The sequence below is a fragment of the Nansenia antarctica genome, assembly GCF_963989245.1.
Source record: "Nansenia antarctica genome assembly, chromosome: 7".
In the NCBI taxonomy this organism is placed as follows: Eukaryota; Metazoa; Chordata; class Actinopteri; order Argentiniformes; family Microstomatidae; genus Nansenia; species Nansenia antarctica.
The window spans coordinates 11321631-11348637 of NC_137677.1; the positions used below are offsets into that span (position 1 = coordinate 11321631).

At 49.5% G+C, this 27007-nt stretch overlaps 2 protein-coding genes across 2 annotated transcripts in view; one reads left to right on the forward strand and one right to left on the reverse strand.

The window, feature by feature from the left end:
• Positions 1–27007, forward strand: part of ralgps2 (Ral GEF with PH domain and SH3 binding motif 2) — a gene marked incomplete at its 3' end in the record, with an annotated part of 63105 nt that overhangs the window by 18103 nt on the left and 17995 nt on the right. The window contains 3 exon segments of the mRNA XM_080535538.1: positions 10177–10266; positions 10499–10591; positions 13784–13910. Of these exon segments, the coding sequence (XP_080391664.1) occupies positions 10177–10266; positions 10499–10591; positions 13784–13910 (310 nt within the window).
• angptl1a (angiopoietin-like 1a) lies at positions 20134–27006 on the reverse strand (the record flags this gene model as incomplete). Its single annotated transcript, XM_080535905.1, has 4 exons — positions 20134–20321; positions 20599–20869; positions 22276–22469; positions 26529–27006. Coding segments are annotated over 4 exons (1131 nt in total), but the record flags the coding sequence as incomplete, so codon positions are not given.

Consider the following 27007-nt stretch of genomic DNA (forward strand, 5'->3'; position numbering starts at 1 on the left):
GATGAACTTCCTCTTCGGAGGACGATACAATCTGATGTCATCTCCCTTCAGGCCAAAGTCAAAGCCAGATCGGGCTTCCTGTTTCGCAACAAGGCATCTTTCACGCTCTCCGCTAAACACTCCCTAGTGAAGATGACCGTACTTCCTATGCTGGACTACGGTGACATAATCTATAAAGTGTGTCCTCAGGAAACTTGACACACTCTACCACTCAACCATTCGATTTGTCACTGGTGCACCCTTCACTACTCACCACTGGTGCACCCTTCACTACTCACCACTGGTGCACCCTTCACTACTCACCCCTGGTGCACCCTTCACTACTCACCACTGGTGCACCCTTCACTACTCACCACTGGTGCACCCTTCACTACTCACCACTGGTGCACCCTTCACTACTCACCACTGTTGCACCCTTCACTACTCACCACTCCTGCACTTCTCTCACAATAGTTACCACTCAAGGTCTAGGGATCTCATCAGGCTCACCATCCCAAAAGCCTGCACTGTTTTCGGGCGCAACTCTTTCAGTTTTGCTGCAGCAAACGATTGGACCACTTTACAGAACACACTCAAACTCACAGCACTCGCATCACTTCAATTTTCCAAAATAAACACAGGTCGTTAATCCCACATAGACACATGCACACACAGACGCACACAACCTGCAATTTATTTTATCTTCGCTGTCTTTGCCGTTCTCATGTATTGTATGTATTGTTTTGTGTTGACCCAGGGGTGTATTTCTGTTTATGTTTGTTTTTATTCTTGCTGGGGCCTCTTGGCCAGATCATCATTGAAAATGAGAATTTGTTCTCAATTGATTTTATCTGTTAAAAAAGGTCGAATAAATAAAAATCTCTTTTATGTGAACCCAGCTTGTTATGGGAAAGGATAGACCCCATAAACCCCATCTAATGGGTCAAAATGTAAAAGTTATTGTTTAGCTTAGACATGAAACTGTCTTTTTATAAGCAATTAACAAGCAACAAGAAGCAAAACAAACTATGGGCACTGTGGGAAGTAAATAGTAAATAGAACACACCTAACAAACAGACCTCCAAAAACAGGGAGAAGTTACATAAAAGCACAAATCATCAATGACAAAATTAATGACACCTCGCTACCTAACCAGCAGTTTGAACCAAAATACAGAACCCAACAGTCGCCACTAAGTCTAATGTGTCTACCAAAGGGGATCTGTGAGGATATGTGTGGGTGAGCGCGTGTATATCAGTGACAACAAGCAGATGTTCAGACTTTACCTGAAGTCAGTGTTCTGAACACTGCTAGTGCCTCTTTCAACACACAGAACAAAACCCAGACAGATGGACCCACAACACCCACACTGTGTGACTACTGAGCCGAGGCTCCGCCACCACAGCTCCCCACGGTCAGGCCTTCAGGCTTTTATACTCCGCGTGGTGGACTGGATGGAACGTCAGGGGAACATTGAGCCTGCTGGACAAACAGAGAGAGAGAGACATGGACCAGGGGGACATTGAGCCTGCTGGACACACAACAGACAATAGAGAGAGACATGGACCAGGGGAACATTGAGCCTGCTGGACAAACAGAGAGAGAGACATGGACCAGGGGAACATTGAGCCTGCTGGACAGACAATAGAGAGAGACATGGACCAGGGGGACATTGAGCCTGCTGGACAAACAGAGAGAGAGAGACATGGACCAGGGAGGACATTGAGCCTGCTGGACAAACAGAGAGAGAGAGACATGGACCAGGGAGGACATTGAGCCTGCTGGACAAACAGAGAGAGACATGGACCAGGGGAACATTGAGCCTGCTGGACAGACAATAGAGAGAGACATGGACCAGGGGGACATTGAGCCTGCTGGACAAACAGAGAGAGAGAGACATGGACCAGGGGGACATTGAGCCTGCTGGACAAACAGAGAGAGAGACATGGACCCGGGGGACATTGAGCCTGCTGGACAAACAGTGAGAGAGAGACATGGACCCGGGGGACATTGAGCCTGCTGGACAGACAAAGAGAGAGACATGGACCAGGGGAACATTGAACCTGATGGACAGACAACCGAGAGAGAGAGATGGACGAGGGTCGTGTGTAAGCTGCGGCTGTAACACAGGGTCTTCACTTCTGGCACACACTAAACCCCTGAACCCTAAACCCCTGCCTGTTTGCCTGTGCCTCTCCTCAACTCAGCGGTTCTCAACAGAGACACAGCCATGGTAATCTTCTGTCCTCCTGTGCTATTTTACAAGAGCCTCTCTCTCCCTCTCTCTCTCTCTCTCCCTCTCTCTCTCTCTCTCTCTCTCTCCCCGGCCGTTAAACAAGCTGATCCACAGGTACCAGCGGGGGCTACAGCGGGGTGGCGGGGGCTACAGAGCCTCCCTGTGATTGATGATGATTGTGGAATGAGAGGCTGCGCAGCCCTGCAGCATGAGGGCCTTCGTCCACCGTAAACACAGCAGCACTGAGGACCAGCACACACCACAGGCTCCCTGCACACCGCCCCGCGCTCTCCACTGCTTCCTCCTCCTCCTCCTCCTCCTCCTCCTCCTCCTCCTACTCCTCCTGCTCCTCCTCCTCCTGCTCCTACTCCTCCCCCCCTCCTCCTCCTACTCCTCCCCCCCCTCCTCCTCCTCCTCCTCCTGCTCCTCCTACTCCTCCTCCTCCTCCTGCTCCTCCTTCTTCTCCTCCCCCCCCCCCTCCTCCTCCTACTCCTCCTCCTCCTCCCCCTCCTCCTCCTCCTCCCCTGGCCTCTCTAGACAAACACACACCGTCTGAGGAGGAGCCGACAGCGGATCTGAAACACACACAGACAATACAGTATATACACGGGCACTCAAGGACACGTACACACGTGCGCACGCACATACACTCACTGACCACTTTATTAGGAACACTATACTGGGTAGGGCCTCCCTTTGTTCTCAAAACAGCGTCAATTCTTCGTGGCATTGATTACACAAGATGTTGGAGGACATTCCTCCGAGACTGAGACTGGGGGCTGTAGACTCACTGGAGACCAACGTGATGTGGCTGAGAGGCTGAGGAGGGCCTGTTGTCTGATGTGCTACCGAAAACAACAATATTTGTTATAACTTTTATTAAAGAGAATAATCAACTTACAAAAAAATACCCAACTCTCCTCTCTCTTTCTTACCAGCCGCCATTGCAGTTGAACAGGTGCTTATAACCATACAATACAAAGTACTTATATTAACCTACAATATCACCACCCATATCCATGTGACTTCCAGATGATATCAATCACTGTGATCAAAGCTAATAATAATTATAATAATACCAATAATAATAATAATCATAATAATAACAACAAATAAACAAAATATAAACTCACCAAATGACCCATTTATTTACCATTCTTTCTAAATTCATAATAAATCCATTCATGGCTCCTACAGGGTCCATGGAGACACGATTGCATCACGCAATTCCTGCTGATATTTTCAGGTGCACTTTCAAGCTGTCAATCTCCCATTCTACCACACCCCAAAGGTGTTCTACTGGATTCAGATCCGGTGACTGGGAAGGCCACTGAAGAACACTGAAGTCATTGTCATGTTCATGAAACCAGATTGAGACGACCTTTGCTTTGTGACATGGTGCATTATCATGCTGGAAGTAGCCATTAGAAGATGGGTACATTGTGGTCATGAAGGGAGGCACATGGTCAGCTACAATACTCAAATAGGCTGTGGCATTCAAGGGATGATTGATTGGTATTAAAGGACCCAAAGTGTGCCAAGAAAACATTCCCCTCACCATTACACCACCTGAATGAATGAGAAGGTGAACAGGAGCTCCGAATGAAGTGCTCGTGAGTGTACATCCATAAATTCATACAGACATGCGTACATGTGTATATACACACGCGACACGTATACACACATACACACACACACACACGGACAGGCCAGCTGTGTGGCGATGACGTCTTCTTAAACAGCCTGGATCAAAGAGGGGGCTTATTGCGCCCACTAAAGACAGACAGACAGACGGGGCACCTGCGTCCTAACGGCCCCCAGATGGACCGTGAATCTCTGCTGTGAGACGTCGTCCTTGACAACGCTGTGAGTCGGCCTTGACAACGCTTTTGGCCGCCGCAGGCCGAGGCTGTAAAAGTTGGACCTGTGGGAGTGTGAGCGGCGGGCCGCAGGCTCTCGTGGGTGGGTCCGTCCGCGGTTGCCGGGGGCTCGTATCCAGGGGCCTGCCCCGCACCTGGGGCCCAGGGAGAGCTAACAGAACATGTGATGAGAGACGCGCCTGAGGAGGACGGGAAGGATTAGCGAACGGGAACTGTTGTCAAGACGACCTCTGAACGTGACTGTGCGTGTGTGTGTGTGCGTTAGGCCTGGAAGAATTCTGAAAGAATTGTCTAATGGCAGTTGAATGATTTAATGTCAGTCTTGACTGTGCTCCAACACGCTAGCTAGCTGGCTGGCTAACAACAGAGAACATGACGTTAGCTAGCTAGAAAGCTGCTCTGCACCTGGAATGCCTATGACATGGCAACACAGGCCTTCATGGCTCTGTCACAGGCTCCAAACAGCATACCGGAGGAAGTTATATCTACTGTGGAGCGCTTCACAATTCTCCTCTCCAATCGCACCAGCAGCCAACTCGACATCGATGAAGTCCGTCTTGAGTTATTCACCGAGAGAGGAAGGGGAATGGAGCAAATCCCCCCCAACAAAGAATGCATTGGTGCAGCACCTAAAAAGAGCAGTGTACCAAGGGGGGACACTGTTGGGGACAAGCTCTTGTGGTTGCACCTAAGATGCCATCATCAACAGACTGGGGTTGGATGGATCCAAGTGACTGGAAACCTTTGTGGTCAACTCTTCCACAGGCAAACCAGTCCATCCTGGAACTTTTGACTTGTGGCTGCAAGAACGGCTGCCGGGAGCATTGCAAGTGCAGAAAAATCTCCTTAAAGTGCACTGCTCTGTGTCAGTGTGGAGGAGACTGTGGAGACAGTGAAGAATAGGTGTCAGGGTAGTGTCTGGTGGCACCTTTATTTTTATTAAACTTCCTTAAACTTGTTCCCTTGTCCCAGTGTGTCTGCTTCGGTGATCCCTGGCACATTATGAGGTCTGAGGTCACCACTAACTATTCACCTGAACACTTTATGATGTTGTATATGGTATCATTGTAATCCTTGACCTTCAAAACATAGGGGTAGACATCACCTGTTCGGTGTTATCATGTTTGGTTAAGGAGATATGAAGCAAGAATACATAATTTGGCTATGGCGGAAAGGAAAATGGCCGCCATGGCCACCTGAACACTTTATAATGTTGTATATGGTAACATTGTAATCATTGACCTTCAAAACATAGGGGTAGACATCATTTGTTCGGTGTTATCATGTTTGGTTCAGGAGATATGAAGCAAAATACACAATTTGGCTATGGTGGAAAGGAAAATGGCCGCCACGGCCACTAGGAGGAGTTTTTGCGAGGGCTCCACATCTGAAAATGTTCAGGACCCCAAACTGTACAAGTGTACCAAGTTTTGTGCTTTTTTTTCACATATTCAGTACATTATCTGGGTCACATGGCAGTGAAACAATTATCGCAATTATTTCGGAGACAATTGTACAGCAAAATGTTGAATTGTTACAGGCCTAGTGTGTGTGCGTGCGTGTGCATGTGTGTGTGTGTAGGGCTTGGGAAAAGTCTCTTGTTATTATCTCAATTTGCTGAAAGTTATTTTCCGTGCGTGTGTGTGTGTGTGTGTGTGTGTGATAATTGAGTAATAGGATTGTGGCCTGCTTCTCATCCTGCTCCCAGACCCTCGAGCAACAACCATCTCATTATCTGTCCTCTCCATCTTCAGCTGCACTCCCTCACTCAGCATACACACACACACACACACACACACACACACACACACACACACACACTACAATACCCACTGACAGATGGTGAAAATTGGCCACATCTGGTTCTTTTTCCTTTAAGATATTTGCATAGATTAGAAGTAAGTGTGTGTGTGTGTGTGTGTGGGGGGGGGGGGAATCAGACAGGGGGGGTTTAAGTCTCTCATATTTTTGTTTGCATTTATCTGTAATTTCCAGAAATGAAAACATTTGTGCGTGCGTGTGTGCGTGTGCGTGCGTGTGTGTGTGTGTTCCTTCCTTCCTACAGTAGTAGCAGCTCCAGCCTGTCTGATCCCAGCTGATGTGTGTGACAGACAGACATACAGACAGACAGACAGGGTCCTCAGCGTTGTCACCTAATACTGTACTCTTCTTCTCACAGCCTCACAGCCAGGGGCCTCATTTATAAAGCTTGCGTTAGCAAATTTTCCCGCAATTTTGGGATTTATAAAAACTGTGCGCACCTCTAGGCTACGCACAGTGTGATCCATGCGTACACATAGAAACTGGAGAAATGTCAACTGCGACTCCGCTGGTAGAAGGATGAAACAGGAGAAACGCTTTGAAATAGATACAATTTCCACCATCATAAATCGAAATATTACCTCACATATTATGCGAGTGCACACAAAGAATATACGTGCACACTGCACATATCTTATTCTCCCTTGTCCTGTACCCATCACAATGTAGCCTACATATATCTTTGTTCGTATCAATCATATAGATATTCATGCAAATATATTAACTTTTTATATTCATATTCATTGCACATAGCGTGAGGCTGGACAAGTTGAGCACCGTTCCTGATTCATTGTTCCCGAGGGCTCAGTGGGTAACGTCCCGATAAGTCCAATGATCGCAATATCCATACATTGAAGAACATGAACAAGCCCACTGTAGACAATTGACTATCATCCCCAAGCACACCCCATACGGACTACGAACATTTTAAGCGCACAGACACTTTATTACTGAGCTATCTATTATTACTAATTGCACCACCAGTGTATCTTGTCTTACTTAATCTGTAATTATTAAACAATACTTGGATGTTATGACATGTATTATCATGAATAGTAAGGTGAACAGTAGGACGAATCACGTTTAAACTGACTCCGTTGTTGAAGCAGTCTGGAACATAGATATTATATAGACGAGAGAAGAGAGTTTCGGTGCGTACGCAAAGCAAGAACATTTGGATTCTGATTTATAAAATCGGTGCGCAAGTGGAATTTGCGGGCCACTCCCACACCTGCTTCCCTTTATCCCAATCAACTCTAAATGTTGCGCACGGGAACGAGCGTCTCGCCCCACCCTTTTTAACACCCTATTATTGGTCAGTTAAATGCCCGACAGAAGGCGAAAACAATTTCACCCACTCAATTTCTGCGCAGTAGTTCCGCTTAACGAACACATAACAATATGAAACTCTCTATAATATCTATGTTCCAGACTGTATCGACAACGTGTTCACCATATTATTTATGATAATACATTTCATAACATTCAAGTATTGTTTAATAATTACAGATTCAATTAAATATGATTCCCGATTAAACTGTACAACATATCTCCCTTTGTATTTATTATGTTAAATCATGTTTTTTCTTTTAGATTAGATTCAATCTTATTGTCATTGACAAGTACCAAGGTTGTCACAAGGAAATGCAGTTCGTCATCTAACCTGCATTGTAGAAAAGCCAAGCATGTTTCAAGTTTATTGTTACGTTACATTAAGAGAGTAAAATTCGTAGGCTTCGGTTCCTGACATGGCAACACAAGACATAAGGCAATAGGCATAATACAAGATAAAGGTGACAATATTACAGCTAAGACAGGATACACTAGTGGTGCAACTAATAATAGATACTTCAGTAATCTGTGCGCTTAAAGTTTTCGTTGTCCGTATACATAGGGATGGGGTGTAGGCCTACTTGGGGCTGATAGTCAATTGTCTACAGTGGGCCTGTTCATGTTCTTCACTGTATGGATATTGCAATCATTGGACTTATCGGGAACGTTACCCTTATGAAGACGTACATTACTGTGAAGTCAATGCGGACGGTGGTCAACCTCGCGCTACGTGCAATGAATATTTATGTAAAAAGTAAATATATTTGCATGAATATCAATATGATATGTACAGTAAAGATATATGTATATAGTGTGATGCGTACAGGACAAGGACGAATAAGATATGTGTAGTGTGTACGTATCCTTTGTGTGCACTCCTTCATAATACGTGAGGCAATATTTCTTATGTCGGTGGAAATGGTATCCATTTCAAAGCGTTTCTCCTCTTTCATCCTTCTGCCAGCGGAGTCGCAGTTGCTCATTTCTCCAGTTACTATGCGTACGCATGGGTCCCAGTGTGCTTAGAGGTGCGCACAGTTTCACGCCAAGTTCCTTTTTTATAAATCCCAAATTTGCGGGAGGATTTACATACGCATGTACGTACGCAAGTCACAAAATCAATCAATCAGATTCTAACCTCTCCATCATGGGCAAGACAAAAAGTTGTATAAGGACGTCAGGGACAAGATTGTAGACCTGCACAAGGCTGGAATGGGCTACAAGACCATCAGCAAGCAGCTTGTTACTGTTGTGCGATTATTTGAAAATGACAGAAAGACAAAATAACCATCAATCGCCCTCGGTCTGGGGCGACGAACATGAAATGCATCTGCGTTTCCTTGTCTTAGTACTTCTCAATGACAATAAGGTTGAATCTAATCTAATCTAAAAGATAAATGATTTAGTATAATAACTACAAAGCGAGGTATCTGTTTTTGCAAAACAACCTCTCAAATGTTGTAGTTTAATCGGGAATCATATTGGATCTGTAATTATTATACATATTATACCAATACTTGGATGTTATGACATTATGATAAATAATAAGGTAAACAGTAGGACGAATCACGTTTAAACTGATTCCGTTGTCGATGCAGTCTGGAACATGTTATATATGGTCTGGCGAGAACGTTCGTTGCGCGGAAATTTACTGATTGGGTGAAAAGTATTTTTTTCCGGCGTTCTGTCGGTCGTTTGACTGACCATTTATATGCAACGTTTGCAGGAAAAGTGCTATAGAAATAAAAATATATAATTATTATAGGCAACTATGGGCGTCAAAAAGGGTGGGACAAGACGCTCTTTCACGTGTGCAACAGAGTTGATTGGAAGCAGGCGTGGAACTTGCAAATTCCACTGGCGTGCGCACCGTTTTATAAATCCGAATGTTGGTGACGGAAATGTTCTTGCTTTGCAAAGGTGCGTAGGTACGCAAAGCGTAGGTAAGCAACGCTTTATAAATGAGGCCCCTGGGCTTTACACAGCAACCATGTTCCTCATGGTGGCGGTCGGGGGGGGGGGGGGGGGGCTGTGAGCTCTGCGTGTGTGTGTGTGTGCGTGCCTGCGTGTACAGACTCTCCTCCACGTTCATCAGGAACGCTGTGCAGCTGCTATGGCCTTGTTCTCCCTCCACCCCTCTCCTCTCCTCTTTCTTCTTCTCTCTCATCTCTTCCTCCTCTTCCCTCCCTCCCCCCCTCCCTCCCTCCCCAGGGCCTGTTGGACTAGACGCTGATTCATTGACCGTATTTACTTAAACCTGAGTCGACGAGAGCTGTGTGTGTGTGTGTGTGTGTGTGTGTGTGTGTGTGTGTGTGTGTGTGTGTGTGTGTGCACTTAGAGAGAGCGCGCTAATTGACCAGTGGAATCTGTAACACACACACCTCCCCCCTCTTCCACTGATGACTTATGATGTGTGTCTGTTCATTAATCAGCTGGAATGTAGCTGGCGTCCCTCCCCGTTACGCAGCTCTGTGGTTGTTCCCAGAGGAGCTCATTTGGAGACAGGACATCTAATCTGATGTGGGGGGGGCTGGGGACCTGAGGGAGGGGGGCGTGCTTTGGCGTTACGCGCTCGCCTTCAAGGCATTAGGAGGAGCAGGGCCGTTGGTCTGGAAACCCTAACGTCACCGTCACCACAGGGCCTAGCCTAGCTGACCTGGGCTGACCTGGGCTAGTTAGCTCTGCGCCGTCGTGAGTGTAACCACAAGATGTTGGAAACATTCCTTTGAGATTCTGGTCCATGTTGACATGATCACATCATGCAATTCCTGCCGATTTTGGGTCCCGTTATCCAATCAATCATCTCTTGAATGCCACAGCCTATATGAGTATTGTAGCTGACCACGTGCATCCCTTCATGACCATTTATGTGTGTTTGTGTGTTTTGTACTAATAATTGTGTGTGTGTGTGTGTCCTCTGTCCTCCAGGTGACGTTCTGGGTGGTGCGTGAGATCCTTCATGCTCAGACTCTGAAGATTAGAGCAGAAGTGCTGAGTCTCTACATCCGCACTGCCAAGGTAACACACACACACACACACACACACACACACACACACACACGCACACACCAGCCCACTCCCTGTCTCCAGTCCTCCTCCCTGCTGTACTAATGAGGACAAATGTGTTGGAAAATGTGCTGCTGTGGTTACCTCCGCACTGCTCCTAATACAGCACTGTTAATCTAGTGTGTGTGTGTGTGTGTGTGTGTGTGTCTGTGTGTGTGTGTGTGTGTGTGTGTGTGGCCTACAGAAACTGTGTGACATCAACAACCTGCATGCAGTGATGGCCGTGGTATCTGGCTTACAGAGCGCTCCGATCTTCAGACTCACCAAGACCTGGGCGGTAAGTGTGTGTGTGTGTGTGTGTGCGTGTGCACGTCAAAATCGCTTTTATTACATCTTACTGTACAAGTACACAAGAGTAAAATGCTTTGGCTCCTCAACATTGACATTGCAGCATTCAGATACAAAACACAATGATAATAAGTAACGTTAGTAACCCTTCATTGATAAAGTCATAAAGTGGTGGTTTTGCAGTGGTCCCGAATAATCCTGAGGGCCTTTCTGACACACCGGTCTTTGTAGATGGAGGGAAGCTGTGTGTGTGTGGTGTGTGTGTGTGTGTGTGTGGTGTGTGTGTGGTGTGTATGTGTGGTGTATGTGTGGTGTATGTGTGGTGTATGTGTGGTGTATGTGTGGTGTATGTGTGCTGTATGTGTGCTGTATGTGTGCTGTATGTGTGTGGTGTGTGTGTGTGGTGTGTTTGTGGTGTGTGTGTGTGTGTGTGTGTGTGAAAGCAAGGATATAACTGGTCATTCAAAGACCTCTGGATCAGTAACAGTCCATCAACGCTGACTACATCTGTTATGACATCATCATGAACACTGACTAGGGCTGTTATGACATCACCAGAACACTGACTAGGGCTGTTATGACATCATCATGAACACTGACTAGGTCTGTTATGACATCATCATCATCATCATGAACACTGACTAGGTCTGTTATGACATCATCATGAACACTGACTAGGTCTGTTATGACATCATCATGAACACGGACTAGGTCTGTTATGACATCATGAACGCGGACTAGGTCTGTTATGACATCATCATGAACACTGACTAGGTCTGTTATGACATCATCATGAACACGGACTAGGTCTGTTATGACATCATCATGAACACGGACTAGGTCTGTTATGACATCATGAACACGGACTAGGTCTGTTATGACATCATCATGAACACGGACTAGGTCTGTTATGACATCATCACGAACACTGACTAGGTCTGTTATGACATCATCATGAACACGGACTAGGTCTGTTATGACATCATCACGAACACTGACTAGGTCTGTTATGACATCATCATGAACACTGACTAGGTCTGTTATGACATCATCATGAACACGGACTAGGTCTGTTATGACATCATCATGAACACTCTTGGTCTTGGTCATGAACACTCTTGGTCTGTTATGACATCATCATGAACACTGACTAGGTCTGTTATGACATCATCACGAACACTGACTAGGTCTGTTATGACATCATCATGAACACGGACTAGGTCTGTTATGACATCATCACGAACACTGACTAGGTCTGTTATGACATCATCATGAACACGGACTAGGTCTGTTATGACATCATGAACACGGACTAGGTCTGTTATGACATCATCATGAACACGGACTAGGTCTGTTATGACATCATCATGAACACGGACTAGGTCTGTTATGACATCATCACGAACACGGACTAGGTCTGTTATGACATCATCACGAACACGGACTAGGTCTGTTATGACATCATCATGAACACTGACTAGGTCTGTTATGACATCATCATGAACACGGACTAGGTCTGTTATGACATCATCATGAACACTCTTGGTCTTGGTCATGAACACTCTTGGTCTGTTATGACATCATCATGAACATGGACTAGGTCTGTTATGACATCATCATGAACACTGACTAGGTCTGTTATGACATCATCACGAACACTGACTAGGTCTGTTATGACATCATCATGAACGCTGACTAGGTCTGTTATGACATCATCATGAACACTGACTAGGTCTGTTATGACATCATCATGAACACTGACTAGGTCTGTTATGACATCATCATGAACATGGACTAGGTCTGTTATGACATCATCATGAACACTGACTAGGTCTGTTATGACATCATCATGAACATGGACCGTGTCTCCATAAGAGGGCAGGGTAGGCGGCCATGTTGCCCCAGGATGTGTGACCCTCGGGGGCTCCGCTCCTCTGAAGAGCAGCCAGCCTCCCCATCTGACCATGACATCACGGCATGCCGAGGCGCTGATGTCGTCGTGGAAACGTTAGATGGTGTCAGGCTTATAAACCTCCCCAGTAGCTGACAGCCAGATCAGTGATGCACTCAAGCCTCACACCTGTTCTCACAGGCCCTTACGTTCTCACACGTACACACACACACACACACACACACACACTCACACACTCACACTCACACGTAGGTTACAGGTGTCAGCACGCACACACACTTCTCTCCTCGTTAAGTCCAGTTAATTTGTTTTTATTTTGGGGGGCATCACCGTGGCGATGAGGATGTGTTATGGCTGTTATACTGCTTCTCTTCCCACAATGCAGTGCAGTGCCTCCCTCAGTGGAATAGGCCTTACGGACATCTGCGACTCATATGCTGTTGATACACATACACATACACACACACACACTATAGATACACACACACACATACACTCGCTCGCATGCACGTTGGACACACACTCCGATGCACACATATAAAACAGACACACACATTTGAGACACACACACACAAACAGACACACACACACACACAAACAGACACACACACTCACACACACACACCCTACTTAGTCTGCGTCTTTTACCAAGAAAACAGCAACATTTTTGGGAGCTGACACCACCGGAGCTCTGAGCAGACTCCGGCCAACAGTGATCTCTCAGATGAATAATCCCTCAGCCTACATATCTCCTGTGCTCCCTTTCTGTCTCTGCGCGTCCTGGGCGAAAAAACAGATGCGTCTGCCTCTGGCGCGGGCGGCTATGAGAACGCACTGGGAAACCACTTAGAAACGAGCTGGATTAGAAGTGAAACGAGGTGAACACAGCGAGGCGAGGGCCTCAGTGGACCACACATGGGTCTCCTGGACCCCCTCCATGGAGCTGACTTCAGCTAGGTGTTACAACACCACTTAACATCACGGTTTCTCTCTCTCTCTCTCCATCTCTCTCTCTCCATCTCTCTCTCTCTCTCTCCATCTTTCTCCATCTTTCTCCATCTCTCTCTCCATCTCTCTCTCCATCTCTCTCTCTCTCCATCTCTCTCTCTCTCCATCTCTCTCTGCATATCTCTCTCTCTCTCTCCATCTCTCTCTCTCTCTATCTCTCTCTCCATCTCTCTCTCCATCGCTCTTTCTCCATCTTTCTCTCCATCTCTCCATCTCTGTCTCCATCTCTCCATCTCTCTCTCCATCTCTCTCCATGTGTAGTTGTTGAGTCGTAAGGACAAGGCGTCGTTCGAGCGTCTGGAGTATCTGATGGCCAAGGAGGACAACTACAAACGCCTGAGGGACTACATCCGCAGCCAGAGCATGGTGTCCTGCATCCCCTACCTGGGTAAGACACACACACACACACACACACACACACACACGACCCAAGTGTCTGCGGTGACCTATACACAAGAGCGTGGTGTTAGAGAGGGAACAGGTGCTTGTGGGTTTAATCTTCCATGACGTGTCCACATCCGCCACTCACCTGGAGCCAAGGTCTCCATGGTAGCCTCGGTCTCCATGGTAACCAAGGTCTCCATGCTGGAAGAGGAACGTCATCACAAGTGTTTGGAAGTGTTTCCAGAGAGAGAGAGATGCTCAGCAGGTGGAGGAGGTGTGAGTGTGAGTGTGAGTATGAGTGTGAGTGTGAGCGTGAGCGTGAGCGTGAGCGTGCGCGTGCGCGTGCGCGTGTGCCTGTGCCTGTGCGCGTGCGCGCGTCAGGCTGGACAAACAAAACGAGTCATGGAGGCATCTTTCAGACAGATTCTCTCCCTCTATTCCTCTAGTCTTCCTCCTCTCCCTCTCTTCCTCTAGTCTTCCTCTCCCTCTCTTCCTCCTTCCTTCTCTCCGTCTGACAGCTGTCAGCACAGCGTGTCTCCGTGTGAACGGGCCAGCACCCTGGAACACACCATGTTCTGTCTGTCTGTCTGTCTGTCTGTTTTCTTGGTGAAGACGCAGACCAAGTAGAGAGTGTGAGAGTGTGAAGGTCTTGTTACTAGAATAGAAATAGCCACAAAGTTCGCGTCCGCGCGTGTGTGCTTGTTTATTATTATTTAAAATAAATTATATTATAAATGTTGTCGAACTTCATAAGCCATTTCTATTCGTATCAGAGTAGCTCTAACGAGTAAGAGAATGTATTTAAGAAAGTGTCTTTTATTTCAAAATAGTGTTATTTCAGATACTGTAGTGGAAGATATCATCCTCATTTCCAGTGAAGTAGCCGCCATCTTGATGGTTCTGGTTACAGTGGTATGGTATGGTTACGCGGGCTGGTTCTCCAGACAGCACCGAGGTTCCAGAACGGGAACGGGCAAGGAGCCTTGGTGATGTGAAAGCCCTATGTGTGTGTGTGTGTGTGTGTGTGTGTGTGTGTGTGCGTGTGTGTGTGTGCGTGCGTGCGTGTGTTGTCCTGTTTTTTTTTATTGGAGAACTGTTTGTTCTTCACTACTAGATGGAGGTTTTTATGAGATATTACGTTTTTATTCGAAATTTTACTTTTCTGTGATGTTGTTGTTGTTGTAAATCAAAAAGTCACGGAAAGGCTGTTCTTCACGCACGCACACACACACACACGCATCACACACAAACACGCACACACTCTCACACACTCTCACACACTCTCACACACACACACACACACACACGCTCACACACACACGCACACTCACACACGCACACACTCACATGCACACTCACACTCACACTCACACTCACACACACACACACACTGGCCAAAGTTTCGACCCCAGCCCTGTCTCCCATTAGAGAAGCATTCCCAAAACATAACATCATAAGACGCACACCAAAGCTTGCCCACAGCATCCTTTCTCACACACGAACACACACACACCCACACACATGAACACCACAAACTGCTGTGTGAGCCGTTTCTCTGTGTTTCCTGAAGCCCAGTCCTCTGGCATGGCCAGGCCTGCACTGCAGTGAGAGGCACCAAGGCTGTGAAACGGCCCTGCTCTGCCTCCCTGTCCACTTAGAGCCCTGAAATCCCCAACACCTGATGTGTGTGTCCCTGTGTGTCCTCCCTGTGTGCGTCCCTGTGTGTCCCTGTGTGTGTCTGTGTGTGTCCCTGTGTGTCCCTGTGTGTGTCACTGTGTGTGTGTGTGTGTGTCTGTGTGTGTCCCTGTGTGTCCCTGTGTGTCCCTGTGTGTGTCCCTGTGTGTCCCTGTGTGTGTCCCTGTGCGTGTGTGTGTGTCCCTGTGTGTGTAAGTGTGTGTCCCTGTGTGTGTGTCCCTGTGTGTGTGTCCCTGTGTGTGTCCCTGTGTGTGTCCCTGTGTGTGTCCCTGTGTGTGTGTGTGTGTCCCTGTGCGTGTGTGTGTCCCTGTGTATGTCCCTGTGTGTCCCTGTGCGTGTGTGTGTGTCCCTGTGCGTGTGTGTGTCCCTGTGTATGTCCCTGTGTGTCCCTGTGTGTCCCTGTGTGTGTGTGTGTGTGCGTGTGTGTCCCTGTGTGTGTGTGTGTGTGTGTGTGTGTGTGCGTGCCTAGCCTCAGTGCTGGACTGGCAGACTGGGGGGAAAATCCTGCTCTCTTGTTCGACAGCAGATCTGAAACACATTAAAGCTCCGACATTAAAGCCCTGTCACCCCCCTGTCATAAATCTACTGCTGCTCCTTAGAGAGAGGGAGGGATGGAGAGAGGAGGGCAGAACAGGGAGGAACAGAGGGGGAGAGGAAGAGGGGGAAACAGAGAGAGAGAGAGAGAGAGAGAGGGGCACCATGCTGATGCTGTGTGTGTGTGTGTGTGTGTGTGTGTTCCTCTGAGATGCAGTCGTATGCTGGACTTGATGCGGTTAGTTAGACTACTCAAGGACTAGCGACTTTAGCGTGTGTGTGTGTGCGTGTGTGTGTGTGTGTGTGTGTGTGTGCTGTCCTTAAAGGTCAGCGCACACTCAGACACACACACACACACACACACACACACATTAGGGTTGAGGGGGGAGGGGGGGGGGGTCCTTGTTTCTCTTCCCAGAACGTGTGTTGGGAGCTGCTCGCTGGGATTAGAGATGTGGTGGATCTGGGAATCCTTCAGTCTCAGGGTGGATTTGGCTCTGTGACACCAGAGTGGCTGTGGATCAGTACACACCCTGGGTCCAGCTGGAGAGAAACACAGACACACACACACACACACACACACAGAGACACACACAGACACACACAGAGACTCACACACTCACACACACACACACACACACACACACAAACACACACACAGGCACAAAGGGTTCCCGCTGTGTTGTACAGAAACCCAACCCGCCTGTTGGTGTTCTCATCGGAGTTGAAGAGTTGGAGACAGCTGCGTCCATGTAGCTTGACGCTCCGCTCCTAAACCTCTGTGTGTGTGCGCAGTCACACAGCCAGGTCGTGGTGTGTGTGTGCGTGTGTGTGTGTCTCTGTGTGTGGGTCTGTGTGTTCAGCCACACAGCCAGGTTGTTATGTACTGTACTACACCTTATGGACTTCCACAGTAGAGAGTTAGTGTTGTTTTTGAGGCAGGTTCCTCTCAATGGAGGGAGAGAAGGAGGGAGGGAGGGAGAGGGAGGAAGAGTGGAATCATAACTGGCGATCCCAGCTAAAGACGTAACTCAAACCTCCGGGCACATTTCCCCCCCCCCCCCGTCGCTATCAATGGAAGGATTCAAGCTAACGTCTTGAGTTACGGAGGGGGGGGGGGGGGGGGTTAGGACCCTCCACCCGCAGAGAGAGTTACTGTGGAGTGGGAGGTAAGGAGCGCGGGGGTCCAACGGGCCCTTTCAGAGCCGGGGCAGCAAGACCCCCGGAGCCCCCTGGCTGCAGTGTGGCACGCTAACTGAGGCTAACTGAGGCTAACTGAGGCTAGCGCCTGGGAGCTCAGGACCCGCCGCGGAGCTAACAGCCACGCCATGGAAAGCTGAGGGTGCAAAGTGTCACATGATAGACGCCAGGCAAAACTTTAACTGACTCCCTTTTTAAAGGGTTTAATCATCCCCCCCCCCACCCCCCCAGTTTCCATGACCTAGCTGATACAGCACAAGCCAAGCGGATGGCTGACGGTAGCCTTGGCCGGCGTACAACAGTGGCTCGCTGCATGGATCCTCTGTACTGCAGACACGGCTTTGAGTTAACATTGGCAGCGGTCCTGGATCATTGGCGAAAGTCATGTAACGTGTGTGTGTGTGTGTGTGTGGGTGTGTGTGTCAGCTACAGTGTGATTGGTCTGTTGTCTGGTCTGGGGGGTCGTAGCGGAATCATAACTTCAGGAAATATGTCTAAAGGGAAATGAAACCTCAGCATTTCATACGGAAATAATGTCTCACCCTCACTCCCTCTTCCTCCCTCCCTCTTCCTCCCCCCCGTTCACCTCTGCCTCTTCTGTCTCACTTAAACTCTTCACTACTCACTCTCTCTCTCTCTCTCTCTCTCTCTCTCTCTCTCTCTCTCTCTCTCTCTCTCTCTCTCTCTCCTTGTTAACACCCTCCTTTAATCTGTCTGTTTTTCAGTGTCATTCCCTTACCTCCCCTTCTCTGTGTTTTTGTAACCCCTGTTCTCTCTCTCTATCTCTCTCACCCTCCCTCCCTCCCCCCCCCCCTCTCTCTCTCAATGTGTTTCTCATTGTCGCTCCTCAGGCTGCCTTTGTCTTCCCACCCCCCCTCTCCTCCTCCTCCGCCTCCCCTCCTCTTCTCGTCTTCTCTCCGTCTGCATTCTTTAATCATTAAAACCCTCCTGAGCAGCAGACCTACATCATCCCTCCATCCCTGGGTACAGCCTCTACGTGCTGTATATCATCCCTCGTTCTTCTCCTTTTTTCCCTGGTCCTGACAGCTCATATAGCAGCACGTCCAAGCACATATGTAATGCTAAAGCCAGCTGCCAGCGATCATAAACGCTAGTATGAATAACGCCGTACAGGATGTTCGCTGCCTAAGACTTTTTTTTTGCTGGTGTTTCTTTTGTGTTTCTGTTCTCGGCGGGGGTGTTTGGATCAGAGGAGGATGAATGAGGAGACTTCAGAGAAAGAGAGGGGATATTATTTAGGAAAAGAAAAAATATATTTTTTTATTTGGGGGTGGCATGGAAACTGGATGGCACAGCGTTTTCGGGTGTTTCACCTCGTGTCAACTTGACGTTCGTCTTTTTGTGTGTGTGTGAGCGTGTGTGTGTGTGTGTGTGTGAGCGTGTGTGAGAGTGTGTGTGTGTGTGTGTGTGTGTGTGTGTGTGTGTGTGAGCGTGAGCAGGCTTGCGCAACTCTAAATGGAATACAAATGCTGGATCCTAGCAGGGCTACGTAGACCAGGGCGTGACTATAGCATATAAATACAGATAAATAACAGGACGGTGGAGGTACAGGAACATGAAGGGAACTCAACATTTTGGCGTCGGCAGAAATCGTACCTCTTAAATTAACTCAATTACAAACGAAGCCAATCATATTTACATACCAAAGCTAGTTGGTTACATACACTGCTGTTCCCCCATCCCCCCCCCCCACATCAGACAGAAAAGCACATTTTTGGAGTCCGTTTCTTCTCGGGGTGCTTGTGGGAAACACCAGAACAACAAGCCCAAACACGGCAACAAGGAGTATGTACAGGGAACCCTTTAACCCTTTTGGACGGTGGAAACAAATGACTTCATAAAGGGCTGCTAACTCGATCCAGAACTATTAATCGAGGTATGATTCGATCCATATTGCGCTAGGAATGCAACAAAAACACCATGCGGTTTACACATCTCCTGATCACTGTGGGAACCCCTCTCTCTCTCTCTCTCTCTCTCTCCCGACCGTGGATAAAGAGACTCAGTTTCGTTTGTCTGTCGGGTCTGGTTGGTGTTATACACATCGCTACTGAACGACCGATCCCTTTTATTACATGGATTACAGTAAAAATGACCCAATAGAATGATGAGAATGTTTTAAAGACGATAAATCCCTCCCGGGGGGGGGCGGGCGGGGGGTGCTGTTGCCCAGGCGACAGGCGTGTAGAGAGCTGCTTTCCATAGTGAGAGGCAGGGCAGTGGCGGTCTCTTTATTCTCTTGTGTGAGAGTCTATATGGGGTCTGTCCACTGCGTAGTCTTGCCGTCGCCACTAGTATCAGGCCGCGCTCGTGAACCGGACGTCACGTTGTCCCCGCGGTCGGACTCGGCTCTGTCCCTTCGCCTCGAACCTGCGACCCTCTGGCTTTCCAACACACGTCTCGGCCAATACACGATGTAAACCAGCTACGCTATCGAAAAAGCTAGCTATTCGACAGCGCGGGTGGTGGTGGTGGTGGGGAGGGGGGGTGGGGGGTCTTTGAAGTCGAGGAGTCGGTTTACCATCTCAACACGGTTCCACTCGAAAGGCCAGAAAGTTCCACAGCTCTTGTTTCTCTCTGGGCACGGCTGGAGGGAGGATCTGTGGCGGGTGGGGGGGTTAGGGGCTCGGTGCTCTGTTCTGTCCTGCTGCGGCGTTGGAGTACTGTGGGGTGGAGGAAAAGGAGGGGCGGATGGGAGGTGGGAGGGGGGGGGGGTCAAAGTTCACGAAGAGTTTTTTTTTTCCGCCACAGAGCTGTTTTTGTCCCTGCCTCCCTGCTCAGTCGATGGGTCGGATCATCATCCTGGTGGACTTGAGGGAGTAGAACCCGCCTCCGTACTCGGCCCAGAAGATGCCGTCCTGGAACTTGCTGCGGTAGACCCCGCCGCTGTACCACACGCCGTTGAGGTTGGTCTGACCGCAGGCGTTGTACCACCAGCCGCCCTTGTGGAAGTGGGCACAGTTCCCTGCAGGACAGAGGGGAGAGAGGGGAGGAGAGGAGAGGAGAGGAGGTCAGTTTGAGAGATCCATGATACCGTGAACCAACAACCGTGAGGTCGGACGAGGGCCGACACCACTACTTCTTCAAGGTCTCGGGTTCGACGACGTCACGGCCGATCACAGCCTGACCACTGTCGACCACCCTCCCCCCGCATCCAACCCTACCACGGGTTTTCACAACGTTCTCTTTCTATGACTTAACTAGCACAGTTAGCGCCTTCCTGCGCGGTCCCTCACTCTCACCTGAGAAGGCGTCCTTGTCGCGGTCCAGCGTGGTGAACTGCTTGCCGTTGTGGCTGCTGAGGGAGTCCCCGGCGTTGCCCTGGTAGGTGCCCAGCCTCAGGCGGTAGCCCTCGCTCTCCGGCTCCAGGTGGAAGCTGCTGTACTCGGCGTACACCTTCTTCCCCGTCCAGTCCTCCAGCTCCACCAGGAGGCGATAGTCGCCCTGCTTGCCCAGGTTGTAGATGTGGTCCAGACCTAGCCAGTACTCGCTGTCTATGTTACCGAAGCCTTTCTGTCATAAGACACACACACACACACACACACACGCACACACAAGTTTTATTGTTACTTGTAATGAATTTTATACATGTGTGGCATTGTTGGGAGTCTGGTGCTCCTGTGTGTTTATTAAATATTATACCTAGATTTAAAGCAAGTTCCTATCTTGAGTCTCATTATTAATCCACAGCATACTTCACATTACACAAGTGTAAGATAGTAACATCCTTAGGCTTCGGTTCTAATAAGGCAAGATAAACAAAGCGGCAATAGTTACGAGACATACGTCACACCCGAAGGCCTAACGTGGAGGAAATCAGAGGAGCTATTCTGATGTTGTTGCTAGAGCTGCGCTGTGTTAAGGCAGAGAACCAGGACTCCCTGACTCCGATGGAACGGAATCTTAATGCGTTCCCTGCCGGGGACGGTGCTGTGCGAACGCTCTGGCCTGGACGGCGTTCCCAGTCAAGGTGAATTACTGTTGTTGGGTGGCGAGCAAAGACAGGCGGGAAGTTAGGACGTTTCCATTCAGACAGACGGAGAGGGGGAGAGGGAGGGGGGGGGGGAGAGGGAGGGAGGGGGAGAGAGGGGGGGGGGGGGGAATGTAAGACAGAAATGTGAGAGAAATACAGCGAGAGGGGATAAAGCTCCAGAGAGACTGAGCGTTTGAGTCGTATGTATGGCATTTTTTTTTTTATTTTTTTTTTTTTACTGTGTTATAAAAACAGCCCCCATTCCGTCCCCTCCCTGCCGAGCGCCTTAGATCCTGGATCAGATCTCGTTGATGGCTAATGCAGAGAGGAAGGGAAGGAGGGAGGAAAAAAGAGAGAGGAAGTAAAGGAAGGAGAGCTCATAGAGAGAGGAGGGGGGGAAGACGTTTTCCCTTTCTGCCCATAGGGGTTCTCTGATTGCTTGCGCGTGCGTGTGTGTGTAGGTCTGTGCCACGCTTCATCCAGAGAGAGAGAGAGAGAGAGTGTGTGTGTGTGTGTGTGTGTGTGTGTGTGTAGGTCTGTGGCCACGCTTCATCCAGAGAGAGAGAGAGAGAGAGAGAGAGAGTGTGTGTGTGTGTGTGTGTGTGTGTGTGTGTGTGTGTAGGTCTGTGTCTGTGTGTGTGTGTGTGTGTGTGTGTGTAGGTCTGTGGCCACGCTTCATCCAGAGAGAGTGTGTGTGTGTGTCTGTGTCTGTGCCTGTGTGTGTGTGTGTGTGTGTAGGTCTGTGGCCATGCTTCCTCCAGAGTGTGTGTGTGTGTCTGTGTGTATGGATGGATGGGCTAGGCTTTGGCCTAGTTATGTAAAAGGAGACCATTAGAGCGGAGGCAGCCCTAGTTCCCCCGGCTGTGACTGCCCGGGCTGTGTGGGCCGATCGGTATAGACACGGACATGCGTGCGTACGTGTACAGGTGCGTGGAGGCGGCGGTACCTTGTAGTTCTCCCAGTTCCTGAAGAAGTTGGTGGAGCCGTCCCTCCTGCGCTGCAGCACGGTCCAGCCGCCGTTGTCCAGGCCGTGCTCACACCAGGCCTGGATCAGCCCGGCGCTGCCCTCCGCCTGCAGCAGGTACATGCCGCTGGTGCTGAGGCCCGCCTGGCGCACCTGGTAACAGTCCTTGAACGGACCTGAGGGGGGAGGGAGGCAAGGAGGGAGAGAGAGGGGGGATGAGTGAGTCTGGTGGTAGTTTTGGACTATTCAGAGGGTGTGGCTTCCCCCACCCCCCTCACCCTCACCACACGAGTGTTAAGCCCCACACACACACACCCCCTCACCACACACACACATGGTGAACAAAGAGAAAACAGAACCGTGCGGGGAGACGGTGGACGGCGGTGACGCCGAGTTACATTTCTTGGCTGTCGTTGGCTTTGTCGGGTGTTTGAAAACAAAAGCACCCGGTGTCTCTCTCCCTCCCTCTCTCTCTCTCTCACTCGAAGCCTTAAGTACTCTATTATGATGTAACCTCCTCCACCCTAATAGCCGTACCATACCGTGCCCTGCCTCGGGTTAACAAGATGTCTTCCCTTTCATCGCTCATGTTAAAGTCATTATCTATCCACCGCTCAGCGAGAGGGAGGGGGAGAGACAGAGGAGAGAGAGAGAGGGGGATTAGGACAGAGAGACGGACCGGGAAAGGGAGTGAGAGGAAGGAAGAAGGCTGGAGAGAGGAGAAGAGGGATGTATGGGAAGGGTTGGAGGGGGGGGGGGTTGCTGCGCCTCACTCTGTCCCATACATGCCTTAAAGTGAACCCCAACATCAGAACTGTACCTGGTATCACAGCTGGGCCCGGTCTAAACCCTGCATATTTCCCCTCCGCTCCCCTGTGTGAATGATGTGTATTGAGGTCCAATAAAGACCAGCATTGTGTGGGGGGGGGGCCTCCAGGGCCCGGGGGTGGGGGGGCTAAGGGAAGATGGTTTTCTCAGCTGTGTGTACGAACACACAGGGTCCCACTGTAATGCTTCATACAGATACCTAAACCCCCCCCCCCTCCCCCCTTATTTTTCTTGCAACGATATGGCTTCATTTTTCGTCGTCTTTTTACGAGAAGGTTTTTCTCTCCCTTTCTCTCTCTCCCTCTCTCTCTCTCTCTCTCTCTCTCTCTCTCTCTCTCTCTCTCTCTCTCTCTCTCTCTCTCTCTCTCCTGTATCGGCATAGCGGATTAGTGGTCTAGGTTCAACATAGAGGGAGTCTGTTAAATCCTAGTGGTTGGAGCAGGGGTTTTGCTGATCCCAAACTGAGGTACGAGACTGTGTGTTTAAGGGAACCGGCGCGGAAAGGAGGCTGTTTTCGCGGTCAGTGTGGAATAAGAGATGGGAAAGAGGGGGGGCTCGGTCCCAATAGTTCTATCATGCTCCCTCCTGTCGTAACCTTGTCCTCCGTGATCGCCGGTCCTGCAGGACATGACAGGTGGAGGACCACGGTGATGAGGTCATCATCTCCGAAGTCTCCTCTCCGTCTCCCTGTTGTTGTCATCTCTCTCGTACCGTCTCAGTGTGTCAGCGGGAGTGTCGGCAGAGGGGTTTATGCCGGTGAATAAATCCCGGTGGATGAATGACAGATGAGGGTATTGCGTTCGCTCAACGCCGCAGCAGGAATGTCATCCTCTCTCTCTCCGTCTGGTTGTTTTTCTTGGTTCCAGATCGCCACGGGGTGTCCACGACGACAGGAGACGAGGAGCTTTACTTTGGCTCGCCATCCCAGAGCTTTCGGGAACTAACGTGTCGGTCTGATTTAGACGTCTGACGTCAGGCCTTCTCTCTCTCTCTGTCCTGGCCTGTCTCCTCCTCCTCCTCCTCTTCCAGGGAGGGGTAGATACTAGGGTCTTTTTTCTCAATTGTTAGAAACCAGATTCCTCGAGGAGTCGGATCTCTCCTCCATCCTTCCTTCACTCCGAAAAGCCTCGGAGGAGAAAAGTCGAATTTGTAGTCCGTTGAGAAAGCGCCAACGGCTGTCGAACTAGGGGGTAGGGGGGGGGTGGAAGTGCGATCAGATCACTAAAGTTAGATGAGATAAACATGTGTGACGGTAGAGGCTCCAGTCTGTGAGGGTAGAATCAGTATAGGGAAATATGAACAGCCCTTTTGTTGTTGTTGTTGTTGTTTTACCTGGATATTCTTTTCCCCATTCGCTACGTACGGAGGTGGAAGCGTCAGTCGTTTGAAGTTGCGGAGGCCCTGTGTTCACAGCTGTAACATAACGCTCACTGTAAAGAGCACTATTCACAGCCAGAAATATTCCATCAACACTATAAGTCCCTCTAGGCCTCTAGAAGTGGAGCCCTAGCCATCACAATCTCCCCTCCCACCCCCCCCCTCTCTCTCTCACTCCCTCTCTCTCTGTCTCTCCCTCCCTCTATTCCATCTCTGACTCTACCCCCAGGCCCATCTCTCTATGGACCTTTTCTAAACGTGGCCTCTCTCTCTCTCGACCCTTTCAACTTCCAACAGCCCTGTCGTTAGGAGAGCAGCTCTGCCTGAAGGGAGCTGTGTGTCTGCCCAGCGGTCTGTCTGAGGGAAGCACTGTGTTCCACTCAGCCTCTCCTCCGGAGGGCCCTTTATCTGACGCAGACGAGGCACTTAAAGAGCTCAAAGTCGCACGCCAATACGACACCGTTGTTATTTGAAAGGGCCTGTCAGGTGTTAAGAGAGAGGGAAAACTTGTTGTTCGCGTCTGTCGTCGTTTTAGAGAGAGTGCTGCCTTTTTTTGTGGGTTTCTAAGTTTCATTGTGTTGCTAAAAGACATATCCGAGCTGGTTTTTCGGCCGTGTTCCTTATCCCGTATCGATTGATCGCAGGAGCCAAGTGACCGTTCTACTCCCAAGATTCGATTTGTTTAGTCGTCCTTCAGACAGTACTGCCAAACTGCTCTCCGCCCCAAACTCTGCCCAACCCATTACAATACAACTCCACTCCGTTCCTACCGCTTTACCCCTGCCAGCACAGTGAATCCGCAAGTACTCTCCACTCAAATGAACTTGGCTGTCTCCAGGGGGCGTAAGGCGGGGTGGGTAAGGCAGGGTAGTTTAGTGCTGCTGCGTAAATCAAGTGGATGAGTTCACCTTGTCCAAAGACAGGCCATTTCCCAGCTTGCATAGGACCCACTCTTTTTCTCTCCCTTTCTCCTTCTTCCTCCAGTGAGTGACATTTGCAGTGAGTTCATCTCTTCAGCCATCTGCCTGTAAATCTACCCAGCTATCTGCGATCTGCTACGGTCAAATCGCCAGTCATAATAAAACGCTCTTAGCCAAATTTTCTTCCGAAAGGGCCATTTCCTAGAAGCATTTATAACCTTGGCAAATTGGTTTCATGCTGGAAATTATCTCTCAAATGTCAAATGCACTTGTTGTGAGCGAGCTCAGGAGAGCCGAGTGAACAGGTTATATGTTGATTGATTGTTTCTGTCTTGACCATAATCTAGGCCTGGCACACCAGATGTGCGTGCACCCACACACACACACACACAGACGCACACCCAAGCACATTGCACGCAGATTCTCTGTCATCCAAGCTCACAGTCATCATACAATGCACGAACACACGCACGCACACACACACACACACACACACACACACACACACACACACACACACTTACCGGGGCATGCATCCAGGTTTCTTGGAAGTGTTTGTGTGTTTGTGTGTCTGGTCGGTGTCAGTGATGGACTGCAGGTAGACCTGAGGTTTTCCCTGCCATATATCTGCCTGTTCTCAGAAGGCTTTGGCTGCTGTCCCCAGAGGGAATCACAGGAATGTATGATTTCACCACTCTCTCCCCCAGCCTGCCTGGGACGAACCAATCGAGCTCCAAGAAATGACCATTTCAGCCAGCGATTTCAGGGAATGATAACACACAATTGCTGTCTACGAAGAATTTCACACAGACGATTGACGATGCAAATTTGGCCGTTGGTCTGTGTGGTTTGGGACAGCCCCTGATTCCGAACTTACATTACTTTACATTTCAGACATTTAGCAGATGCCTTTGTCTAAAGCGACTTACAGCGAAGACATTCTTCTCAGTAAGTGAATCGTCTATCCACCAGTCATAGCAGGAAAAAGACATCTATGCTCAGGCCTGGAACCATTGGCTGAGTTTTTTTCAACTCAGAAAAATAACCAGATTATTTATATCTGTTATTTGTACAGTCTGTCCCCCCCCCCCATGTGCTGTTGGTACCTACCCTCTGAGGTGAGCGTGCCCTGCGGAGGCGGGTTGAGTCCAAACGGGCTGGCGGTGGGGGAGTCCATGCGTGGGGAGCCCCGCGGGAAGGCCCGGTTGCCGTGGTCCCTCTGGATCTCGTTGGTGAAGCGGCTGTTGACCGGGAGGCCCTCCGGCACCACCGCCACCAACGGCGGCACCACGGGCAGCTCGCTCCGCGCCCCCAGGGACCGCAGACACTGCTCCTCCAGGGCGGCGATCAGCACCGACTGGTTGTTCACCACCCCGGCCATGGCCGCGTAGCGCATCTCCAGCTCCTTGTACCGGGAGGCCAGGCGCAGCATCTCGGACGTGACGTTCAGCACCCGGTTCTCCAGCTGCGCCATCTCCAGGGAGTTGTCCCGCTTGCGGATGATCTCGTGCAGCAGCTGCATGTAGAGCTGCGTGACGCGGGAGTTCATGTTGCGGCTCTCCTTCCGCAGGAGCTTCATCTCGTTGACC